The sequence below is a fragment of the Alnus glutinosa genome, chromosome 12 (assembly GCF_958979055.1).
Source record: "Alnus glutinosa chromosome 12, dhAlnGlut1.1, whole genome shotgun sequence".
NCBI lineage: Eukaryota > Viridiplantae > Streptophyta > Magnoliopsida > Fagales > Betulaceae > Alnus > Alnus glutinosa.
Genome location: NC_084897.1, coordinates 17,548,695 through 17,561,312, shown reverse-complemented (window position 1 = coordinate 17,561,312; position 12,618 = coordinate 17,548,695). Strand labels below are relative to the sequence as shown.

General features: G+C 35.0%; 1 protein-coding gene across 1 annotated transcript; it reads left to right on the top strand.

The window, feature by feature from the left end:
* The first annotated feature begins 649 nt into the window (after positions 1-649).
* LOC133851686 (GRF1-interacting factor 1) lies at positions 650-10,862 on the top strand. Its single transcript, XM_062288220.1, has 4 exons — positions 650-1,059; positions 5,600-5,676; positions 9,401-9,485; positions 10,180-10,862. Exons 1-4 carry the CDS (start codon positions 979-981, stop codon positions 10,606-10,608), a joined length of 672 nt encoding a protein of 223 aa, XP_062144204.1. The 5' UTR covers positions 650-978; the 3' UTR covers positions 10,609-10,862.
* The last annotated feature ends 1,756 nt before the right edge of the window (positions 10,863-12,618 follow it).

The window sequence follows — 12,618 nt, the reverse complement described above, 5'->3', positions numbered from 1 at the left end:
ATGGGGAGGAAGTCCACATTTCGGATATGTTTGGAGCCGATGAATAGGAAGAGAGCGCATGAGAATAGAAAGCTTTTAATGGTGAGATTGAGATCCGGTATATTTATTTGTGACGCCTATCTATATTGTAAGTGTTTGAGTAGTCCCGTTCGAGACCTGCTCGAACAGGTAAGTCATATAACACAATTGCCTCTTTAGGAGCATGGAAGAGCGACAAAAAATAATTTCCGTAAATAAAAATTTGTGAATATTATTTTTCTTGATAACCGTTTTAATTTTTCTATACAAAATGCTAAGCTTGTACGACTAGTATCACTCTATTAACTATTTTATTTAACACAGAAGCAAATGAAATAAACGAAGTTGATATAATTTGGGGTGCGTAGCGCGTGTAGGGAGGAGCGCGTGGGATGAAAACAGAACAAACTGTAGGTCTGTAGGAATCTCTCTTTAACGTCGGTACCGACGTCAGATAAGGAAGAGAGACCAAAAGAGTTGGACCAAAGCGTTGTTCCAAAGAGAGCAACAGAGGTTGTCATGTTAAATGTGACATACATGATACATACATCTTAATGCCACTACCCTATTTATTACTCTCTCAGATTCTCTGTCTCTCTCAAAAGAGAGAGAGAGAGAGAGAGAGAGAGAGAGAGAGATAGAGGGAGGGAGTCACGTGATGGATGGGAGAGAGAAAGAGCCAAACAAAAAAGAAAGAAAGAAAACCCAAAAACTGCTTTCAAAGTCGCAGGCTGTTTCACATAATATCTACTGTAAGGTAGCTCGGTGTCTCTCAAAGTTACTGCTCTCTCGCTGTGTGGGTGGCCAGTGTCGTTGCAAGAGAGAAGAGAGAGTGACCAAGAAAAAAACCCAAGGCATATATTTCTCTTTGCATTTCTTGCAGCGAGTGAATGCTTTCTCAGCTCTCTGTGAGTCTCTGCTTGGAGTTAGAAAGTTGTAGAGAGAAGTACTGTGATAGAAATGCAGCAGCACCTGATGCAGATGCAGCCCATGATGGCAGCCTATTACCCCAACAACGTCACCACTGATCATATTCAACAGGTTCTTTCTTCTCCTTCCCCTCTCTGCCTTTTCTTGGCTCTTTTTCTTTTCCCCTTTGGCTTATGTTACTTGTATGTTTCTTGTTTGGATGAATCTTTTCTTTTGGGTTTATCCTAAAGCTTCTTGGGTTTATGCACTCTTTAGCTTTTGTTTTGTTTTGATTAGTTGTTTTTAATGTTGTATTCATGGTTCCTCCTTGTCATCTGCTCAAGCTGGTAACTTTTGGTGCTACTTGTGGGTCTCTTGCATTCTTTAAAAGTTTTGATGAGTATTCTTCATTGGGTATTTGTTTTTTTTTTTTTCTTGCTCTTTTGGGTATTGCTGTAATTATCATTTGAAGTTTAAATGGATGCGGCTGGTGGTAAATGGGTTTTTTATATACGGGTTTATTATTGATTTTTCTCTTTTGTTTGTGACGGGGATCAGGTGTGGTGCTGCGTTCATAAGCTTTTCTCTTTCTTAGATTATTACATGATTTGCAAATCTAGTTGTGAGGGCAGAGATTAGTAGCCTTTGATGTTACAATATGTGTTATTGTTTATTGTTCTCACAAATAACTGGATCTATAAAGTTTATTTTACCTGTCTGTGCTTCTCCTTTAATTATTGTATTTAACGTTCTGTGTTGGATTTAATATTGATGAATCTCATCATTATCTTGGTATCCCATGCTCACTCCTTTTTCTTTTAACTTAGTTTTTTAGAGAGCCTGAGAAAGATTTGGTGTCTTTTTGGCTACCATCTTGCCGACGCTGCCTTGCCTGATTTTTATTTAGATAATGATTGAAAGCTGTTGACTGGTGAAGTGGGTGTTCCGTTGTTTAAACTTATATTGGATTTTCTTGTCCCCTTTATGGATGGACAGATGTCTTGTAGCAATTTGATAGCACTTCAAAGCGTTATTCTCACATATTTAATATCGTCAATCTCACATATCTACAGTTTGGTGATCTGTTTAGCATTAAATATGCAGTGAATTAGAAATTACTAACAGGAGATTAAAATGAACAGAAAAAAATTGATAGGTGTACTCAGGAAAGATGCCCAATTTGTAAGGGCTGTTTGGGGAAGCTAATTAGTCTGGCTGCCTAGTTAAAGTATGGAAGAAACCTGCAGCCAAAACTATGGGTTGTTAGACTATCTTAAAAATGTGGACAATTAAATTTCCATGTAAATCTGGAGAAAATTGTTTGAGATATTATCTTCAATATTTTTAAATGCTCTTGATGTATGCAAATTTTAAGGAGAACTCTAAGATCATTTGGTCAGTACGGATGACTCATCCCAACTGGTATGTCAACCTTTATGGGTTTAATTTATGTAGAACATACAAGCAAGCCATGAATTGATACACATGAAATTTAACTGAGCAATACTTGCATCCGCATAGCATAATCTTGTTGCTAAATATGAGAAGACTTAATTAAGATTGGTCATGGCTGATGAGGCATTGTCCTAACTTGGGCTTCACACATGATTAATTAACTCAGCAGAGTGGAAAGTTGAGACCCCCTAGTCATTGACTAAGAAATTTAGGTTTGGCTATGACAATTATTTGCAGTCCCTTGTACTATGATGCACATATAGCTTTCTCATGTAGTCAAGAGTTTTCTTGAAATTTCTGACTTCTAATAAATATGTTGACCGAGAATCGATGTTTGTGTTGTGATAGTTGTCATATGACTCGTAATATCATCACGATCATTTTAAGGATTACAGGTCTGTGTTATGCTTATGGTGTAACCATAAGTCCCCCACGTGATATTTTTATGTTATTGATATTATATTGTTGCTTGGAAGAATATCATTCGGTCGAAAAATGTGTATAGAAAATAATTCACCTTTTTTCATTTATGATTAAAAAAAATTTATTTTACCTATTAATAATTCCACTTGGTGACTTTATGCACACTGTGAAGGTTGGCAGTAATTAATTGTTTTATTAAGACGAGAAATGATATGTGCGTCAGTTTCTTTTCTTTATTTTTTTTTCCTCCAATACTTGGAAGAATAGGTTGCTAATCTAATTTTGCATTTACTTCTACTGAACATGTGTTCTTTTTGAGAAAGTGGCACTTAGTATTTAGTGTGTAAATCATGTCAAATTGTGTTGCATCACTAAGCATTGCTGTATCTTGTGAACAATATCAATCACAAATCTTACCTGTTTACTGGCCTTTTTAATTAGAAAGTAATCCGAGTTTTCCCCACACGGCAGTTGAAGTTAATAGCTCTTTAATCATAATAAGAGAAGTATTAACTCTTTTTAAATAACATGTAATAACAATGACTTTCCCTTTAGTCACTAATCTTGGTTACCATGATGCTTAAGCTTTTCAAGTTGGTACCCTTATTTGATTATGGAAAAATACATATTACCCATCAGTGGTATGGAGGGAGTTCGATTTGGGTTTTAGAAAGTGGCACTTGATCCATATGAGGTCCACTCCTCGTGTGTCTTCTACATTTTACTCTTCAACATCAGAGTGCAACCAACAGCCATAGCCACAAACAAAACTGTATGAACTGCTACTTCTCTAAATTGTAGGTATATAAAATGTTATTTTTTCTTGAAGCACAGATTTGCATGTGCATGTTTTGAGGGCACTCTGATGGGTGCTAATGGAGTGCATTTTGGGTTGGTAAAGTGCCACTTTCTAAACCATAAATTGAAAAAACAAACTTGCCTGATGCCATATGAGATCAAAGTGTAGTTCTCCCTTTGATTATTATCCGTCAAGCACTGGACCTAATTGGTATGGCCTTGTCCATTTGTATGGTATACATATGCTAGGGTATGTTACCCTCAGGTGCAAGTTTCAGGTGTGGGTGTCACATTTGTCTTGACCCCAGGTAGAAGCTAAATTAGTTACTTTCCCAAGCTTTCTTCTTCAATACCCTAGGGTAAAATTAATGTATATATAGTGCACTATGTGGACTGTGTACGTTGATTGACATTGACATAAAATTTAACTAGGCATGTAACAGAAATTATTTTTCAACTAATCTATGTTTTCCTCTCTTAGTTTGTTCAACACCCTTGATGGGGTACTTGCCCAGCTATGCGCATGTTCAGTGTTTGTCTTATATTCATATCCATGTATCCATGACTTATCTCCTATATGGGTGCTTCACACATTTCAGTCCATGTATCATGAGTACTAGAACTTTGCCTAATCTTTGTCTTTCTCTATGCATTACAGGTCTAAAGCATTTACATAGAGTTTAAAAAATTTGCCTAATTATTATTATGTTGCTTCCACTCAATAGATATAATTGACAAACTTGAATAAACCATCTCCTGTTATTATTATGGTACTGTAATAGTTCTGAGAATGGCCAATAAGCAGATGAGACTAGGATTGGATATAAGAGTAGCTCTTTTGTGGAAATTAATATGGAGCTTTGAGAGTACAGGAATAATAGTGGTGGAGAGTGGTAGCCGCCAACTATGGTATAACCAATAGTAGATGGAAAATTTCAAAGGTTCTATCTCCCTTTGGTGTAGGCCCTTGGATAGGCATCTCAAAAAGAAAGGTGATGAGCTCCTTTTAAAAGGGTGATCAATATGAAAGTAGGCACGGTCGTAAATTTTTTCTGAAATAATATTTTTGTGGTGACTTTTCTTTTAGAGGATTTATCTGAATTTGTTTCTCATAGCTCGTGATAAGGATCCTAAGATGGATATCAAATGAGCTGGGTGTCCATATTGTTCTATTCCACATAGAAATATTCATGTTTTTAGTACCCCAGTCATTTATTGGTGTAAACATCAAATTCAGCAAGTTACAATGATGCAGGGATGAGGAAGGTACACCTCTTCAAAGCTCCAAGTGCATGTGTATGTGAGGTTTATATATTCTAATTATAGCCTTTGTATTTCTTGTGGAGATTGGATTTCTCTTGGTTTGTTTTTAGTTTTTGGCCGAGTATACTGCAAGAAATAGAGTTCAGACGTTCCTTCAAACACTTGGATGTGAAAAAGGCAGTGATGACTAATTTGATGTGTATGGTGATTTTGGTCAATTTGAAAATTTGTAATGTGGGAGTTTGACCTTCTGACCAAAGCAAATTCCTAAGCAAAAGCCTAAGCTATGAAAGCTATGAAACTAAGTGATTTTAGGCTCAATAATCATGATTTGTATTAGTATGATAATGGCAGCTCATGAGATTTGAAGTGTGAGCATAAATAGAAAGTGAAAACACAGTCAATTGTGGATTTGTATGAGATATGTGAGTTTATCTTTTTGTAATTCAGTATCATTGTATGAGTTTCACGTTTTTTTTTATTAAAAATTCTATTTTGCATGAATTGGTGATCCTCATGAAGAAGAAATAGCCTGAGCATTGGCTGCAAAAATGATCTTTCTAAATTTGCAGATAATTGTTAGCTTTTCAATTTAATTATGAATGACTGATTACCACTGTACAAGTAAAATGATGAGTTCTTGACTTTCATTATTGTCATTTGTAATTTACTGGCTATTAATTATTTCATTGTGTCGCCTAAGTGTTCCTAACTTCATTGTTTGTACATGCAGTATCTGGATGAGAACAAGTCACTAATTTTGAAGATTGTTGAGAGCCAGAATTCAGGAAAACTGGGCGAGTGTGCAGAGTAAGAATTAACTTTCCAATTTAATGGATTTTGGCCTGCTTGTCTTGTATTGTCTCAGCTTGCAACTAACGTTACTAACCCGCATAATAACCAAGAATCTTGATCCTCTGATTAATATTGATTGTATCTCCGAGACACTTTCATTTTGTCTTCTGCTCTACAATCAATTACAAGGTATAAAAGCTCTCATTTTATATTCTGACTGCACCTTCATGATTTCCATTATACTTGTCAATTGCAGTAGTACTTATTCAGAAAGGAATCTAGTCTAGTCTTGCTAACCATAATCTAACATTTAATTTATCTTATGATTTGATGTTCTTGACTTCAAACTAATGAATATATTTGAAGTACTCATTGAAGAGAGAGACTTTTTATATTTTCTTGCACCTTTTTGCAAGAAGTCTAGTAGATGCTGCTGGTGCATCAAAGACTTGCTATAATGCCCCTGGCTCGCTTGTAGGCGCAAGAAATTACAAGAAACTCTGGGCACTACTAAAGAACAATAAAAGAATTTTATTAAAAGTTCTTGGAGTTGTAAAAGTTTTGAAAATACCAACATATACGAAATAAATAGTCACCACAACTTCAATGTAAAATGTTTTAAAAAATCTTATTGTTAACAAATGCACATGTTAAAACAAAACATTTCAACTCTTCTGAGACCCCTCACCCTAGCTCGAGACATTTCGGTCTCCTAATGCATTCTCATCAACATCTATGGGGGGGAAAAACAAAACGGGGTTAGTGGAAAACACAATAAAGAAATCTCTAACTTTCATAGATTTGAAGAGTAATCTTCCACTTGTTACTTTGCGGCCTCGCATATAATTACGCCCCGTATGCTAGGGTTGTGCGTAATCCTGAAGGACCCATTCTGATCCCGTGGCTGCGGGTTGAGTCTATTTGGTCCAAATGATTAACTCTAGGTGCACTCAGCGTGGCAAATCTGTGGTGATGGATCACATGTAGTGGTTATACTCCATCCTAGCCCTGCTACCGACTACCGTGTTATCTCTTACCTTTTAGGCCAAAATAATTTTAAGACTTGTTTACTTAGACACATAATGGCAATGTTTGGCAATGCCCTTTACATGCCATGGTAGTGGGTTGTTATTTTTTTGGGAGTTAGTAAAAAGTGGTAGATGTGATATAAAGTAAAAAGTTTTGTATAGAAAAGTGAAAAAGTTTTGTATTGTAGTGAATTTTTGTATTTAAATAATAATAATAAATTATTAATGTGGTATAAAAAGTAGAAAAAGTGAATGTTTTGATGTTGATTGTTATTGGAAAATGTGAAAAAGTGAAAAAGTTGAAAAAAAAAGGACAAGCATTATCTTGTCATGGCAACGTCTTTGCCAAACGTTGCCAATAGTCTTCTTCCGTTATAAACTTTCTTTCTTTCTCATAGCTCTCTACTAGCATGTGTAAAAGCATAATCTTTCATACTTGGAAATTTTCTATTTCATCTCATAAGGCTCTTACATACTTCTTTTCACATGACAATATCTAGTTTACTTATCAAAACAATATCTAGTTTATAAATTATAAGTTATTCATGAAATAAATAACATTTCAAACATGTGTGCAATATCATTAAATAGAAACAAGTATATAAATCACAGTTAAATTTGTGCTATGAACATTTAATACAGATGAGTGTTTTCTAAAGCATTTAGTGCAAATAAATAACTTTGCATAAATCTTTATCTAGAAGGGGTAGGGTATATCACTTAACCTTGATTTCTTAACTATAATGAGGACAATTGAGCTGTGAAGCACTTGAACCAATACAGTTCAGTTAGACACATACCTCACCCTAACTTAATACTATTCTAGTTAGGGGTTGGCCTTAACTTAAGTTGACCTATTCAGACTTTTTCCCATTTTCCTGAGTCTCAAAAATCTCCGAAATAAGCCTAGGGTTTTACCTTAGGATTCCTTTAGTCTTTATCAAACTATCCCTAATTTTGATTATTCTTCCTCTTTTCTTTTTCTTTCTTTTTTTTTTTTTTTTTTTTTTTTTTTTTTTTTTTAATTTTATGCGCATGGTCTGTCCCCTTTAGGTCTAGCCAGGCATGCACCCAACCTTAGGAAGCCCAATAGACCCTTGGCCCAACTCCAATTGGGCCCCTTCATCACTCTTAATGGGCTTATGCTCTACCATGGGAAATGGGTCAAGATTGGCCAACTTGGGCTATTCTGCCTTCTAAATGGGGCCCTATATGGGCCTAGACCAACTCAGGCACAAAGCCTGAAATAACTTACTCACTTGGGCCCAAAAATCATAAAAACAACTTTTAGGGCCCAATACACTAACCAAATGGATCAGAACTTAAGAAACAACTTTTTGTGAAAAATATTTCTTGAAAACGGATCAAAACTCCATACTTGTAGTGTTCTTCGTGAAATTTTAAGAACAACATATTTCTGAAAAAAAATAAACTCTACACTTTTTCTTTTGGCGAAAAATCAAACAACCCCAATAATAATTATTCTAAGGACTTTCAGCTAGGGGAGAAATCGCCCTTGGCCATAAATTCAAAATACATATATATATACACAAATCACAATGTTTTTCTAATGTTCTTAAAAGATAAAGAAACTTTTGTAAAATGAGATTTTATAGCTTAAATAAATATAATATCAAACAAATCTAAGGATTCGCATATTCTTTTTGTTAGAGAATATATTCTCCAGATATTAGGGGATGTTAGCGAATATATTTAAGAGAATATATTTTCAGGATATTAGAGAATATATTTCCTATATTGAAAGAAAATATATTATATTGATATTGTACGTTACTTCCCTTTAATAAGTTTGGTTGTAATTAAGTTTGATGGTAATCAAATCAATTAAATTTGATTACCATTCATACCTATCTCAATTCTCCTATAAATAGGAGTATTCTGTGTTGTAAAATAATCAAGTAATAAGAGCAACAATGTAATCCTTTGGGCTTTACCCTGTGGACGTAGGTCATAAACTGAATCACGTAAAATTCTCTTGTCTCCATTTTATTGTTTCCGCTTTTGTCTTTATTTTTCCATTTGATTATGTTTTCTTTCACTTTTTAGATTGGAAACATAAGAATTAAGATCTCTAATAAATCTATAGGTTAAACAAATTTCTTTTGAATAGAACAAAACATGTAAATAAAAAATTGGGAAAAATGCAAAGTCAATCCTTGTGGTTAAACTTGATTTGCAATAAGCTCTCTGTGGATAGACTTTTAGGCCTTAAGGGTTTATAAGTTATAATCCATTACTTATTATAACATAGGCCCAAATAGATGGGTCAAGCCCAAGATACTGGGCTCACTTAAGGGCCACCTAGATCTGAAATAGGGGGTTTTATACTAGCCCTCTTCACTCTTTAATTAGGCGTGATTTATGTTGATTAGAAAGTATTTTATGTGTATCATTGCTTTAGTACCCGCATCCAATCTAATGATGATCCTGTTTGTAGTGTGCCTTTCAAGAGCAATTCTGGTTTGACTAAGGTGGTAATTAAAAAGAACAGATTGTATTTGAAGTTTATTAAAATTAGTTGTGTTTATTCATGAAATTATCATAATGATTGAAGCTTTTCATCAAGATCAATGCCGTATAAACTCCTGCCGGACTTGCAGGAGGAACAGTATATAGTTGGCAGTAACATGGTATAAAATTTTTATGTTTTAACTGCTAGAAGAGTTAATAAATTCTCTCTATTGTTGCAGGAACCAAGCAAGGCTACAGCGAAACCTTATGTACCTGGCTGCAATTGCAGATTCTCAACCCCAACCCCCTACCATGCATGGTCAGGTACAAACCTCATTTCTCTCTCTATCTTGTCCACTCAGTTTTATTTTCTAATTGCTGCTTATTTGAGCGTTCCTGTTTCGTGTTTTCTGTTGAAACTCGAACGATGTTTGATATCTTGCATATGAAATAAATAACGGCGTTGTGCTGTTTCTGGGTTTGTTTTAACAACCTTTTTCACCACACTATATATTCCTTAAAAAGGTTGATTGTAGTTGTGTTGAAATTGTTCGCGTAATCATGCTAATATATCTTTATATATTCGAGATTCCTCTTGCATCAAATAATCCACCTTCAGGGAATTTATGCGTTGTATATATGTTAACATGTGCCATGTGCCGATGTTTGATATCTTGCATATGAAATAAATAACGGCATTGTGCTGTTTCTGGGTTTGTTTTAACAACCTTTTTCACCACACTATATATTCCTTAAAAAGGTTGATTGTAGTTGTGTTGAAATTGTTCGTGTAATCATGCTAATATATCTTTATATATTCGAGATTCCTCTTGCATCAAATAATCCACCTTCAGGGAATTTATGCGTTGTATATATGTTAACATGTGCCATGTGCCGCTTTTGCAAAATTGTAATAAATTCTTGGAGTAATAACTGCAGATTTGTGTCTCAAAAAGCTAGGGTTGATTCATAAAGTTAAATGCTACTATATTTAACACTACCTATCAATGTCCTGCAGTTTCCCTCCAGTGGCATTATGCAGCCAGGAGGGCACTACATGCAACACCAACAGGCTCAACAGTTGACTCCACAATCGCTCATGGCTGCACGCTCCTCCATGTTGTACAGCCAACAGCCATTTTCAGCACTGCAACAGCAATTACACAGCCAGCTTGGTATGAGCTCTAGTGGAAGTGCCGGACTTCACATGATGCAAAGTGATGCTAGTCATGCGGGAGGCAGTGGGCCACTTGGGGTTGGAGGGTTTCCTGATTTTGGTCGTGGCTCCACCGGAGAAGGCTTGCAGGGTGGTAGGGGGATGGCAGGTGGAAGCAAGCTAGATATTGGGAGTGCTGGGTCTGCTGAAGGGCGAGGGGGGAGCTCCACAAGCCATGATGTTGATGGGGGTGAGACTCTTTACTTAAAAGCTGCCGATGATGGGAATTGAGAGGTAAGAATGAAGAATTAGTCGTTGGTTAGCATCTGAACTTAGGAAGACATAGGTGAGAAATATGAATTTAGGTGGAAAAAGAGAGACTTGCTGCTTAAAGTACTTTGTCACTTTATGCGACAGTGCTGAGGATTTACCCTCAAACCTGTGTGTTTAAGTTTTCTAAAGTAGTCAGAATGATGCATCCTGTGGTTGTGTATCATGCATGTAAATTTGTAGGTCATATTGTGATGTGTTTTGCTGTTCTGTCACTTTTAACTGTGCTTTCTTTGTTGCTTATGGATGAGTTTTTATGTTCTCATTATATGTTTGTTTGGTTATATGAAATCTCCTAATAAAAGATTCCGAGTAAAATCCTAGAAATTCTAAGTCAACCTAGTACTCTAGCTCTTTCTTAAGAAACTAGTAAATTGATACTTCCCTTTGACCACGAACTTATTCTAGAGGTAAATTTATCTGTTTGTATGTCTGCAACAAGAATTGTGCCAAGTAGTTGGCTCTTTGAGAAGAGGTTTTTGTCAAGCTTAATCTAAGGTGAAGGTTTAATAGAGCTAGTATGGTTAAAGCTTGTTTCATGTAGGTAGGTAAGCATATTTCAACATTAGTCTCCTTTAAGAAGCCACTATCATATTTTTACTCTCTGTAAATTATTTATTTTTTAACTGGGGTAAATTAGTTACTCAAATATCTGCTAGACATATATCTACAAAGTAACATATATATGAGACAACGGACCCTAAATTTAGCTTGTATCCTAATATATCAAAATATTTGTGTAGTTCTGGTGTCACTAAGAATAATTCCTCCATCTCATCTCCCCCTGGCCTAAACACCTTGTGCACCTCATGTTACTTTCTATCGGCTGTGCTTGTTTCTTGGTAAGCGTGCGTTTCACATTGTAATTTTGCAGGCAAAAAATGTGATTTTAAACAAAATTGTAAATAATTGATCGTTTGAGATTATATTTTTAAAAAATTGCGATTTGAAAATGTAAACAAATTTGTGTTTTCAAATTTTAGGCAATAAACACAATTTTAAAGGGCTAAATTGCAATTTAAAGGTCGAGCTGAGATTTTATGGATTTTGAAAAATCACATTTTTAGACAAATTATCCTAATAACTTGGGGAAAGGAAATTTCTTAGAGAATGTGCCAAGAAAATCTTTGATTATTCTTTCTATGTATTTGATGCGTTTATGGTTGGCATATAAGGAAAAACATTTAAATATTGTTTTAAGCATGCAAAAATCTTTAGTAGTTAAATCTTTTCAAAAAGTCTAAGCCATTAATATAGCATAGTTGAGTTTATATTCTTTAGCTTAAAACTTTTGAATTGGGATATTTTAATATATTTATCTTATGGTGTCACAAAAAGACTCCATTAATGTGTCAATCTCTTTGAAAAGCAGTATCAGAACCAATAGTTGTATGCGATAATATATATATAGCAGAGAATCTTCTGTTTGAGGGAGAGAATGTGAGTGTAGCAGTATGGTGGATGATGGTGGTCCCTTCCGCAATGGGAGTGGGGACAATGATGGGCATGCATGGATCATGGATGAAGATGGGTGGCATGCATAAGGTCCACATAGCCCACACAAATGACCCTAAAGATGGCACATAAGATTATTATTAGAGCTTTCATTGGAGGTGAGATTGTTGAACATGCATGCATGAGTGTAAAATGTTGAATCTCACAATAGAGAAATGCCATAGACTCAAAAGTGTAAATGGTTAATATAACATACTTAGACTGAAAAAAAAAAAAAAAAAAAAACTGGTGTGCCAATAAGTTATATTATGGTTTCACTAAAAGACTTCTCAATATGTCGATCTCCTAATATGTTGTATTTCCTAAACTAGTTAAATCATATAATTGAAAGAAGAGATGAAAACAATGAAGAGATGGATAAAAGTAAGGTGGCTCGGCCTATGACTTATATCTATACAGTAAAGGCTTTATTGGCTACATAGATATAAGTTTCTATCAGAAGAAAATGGGGGTAAC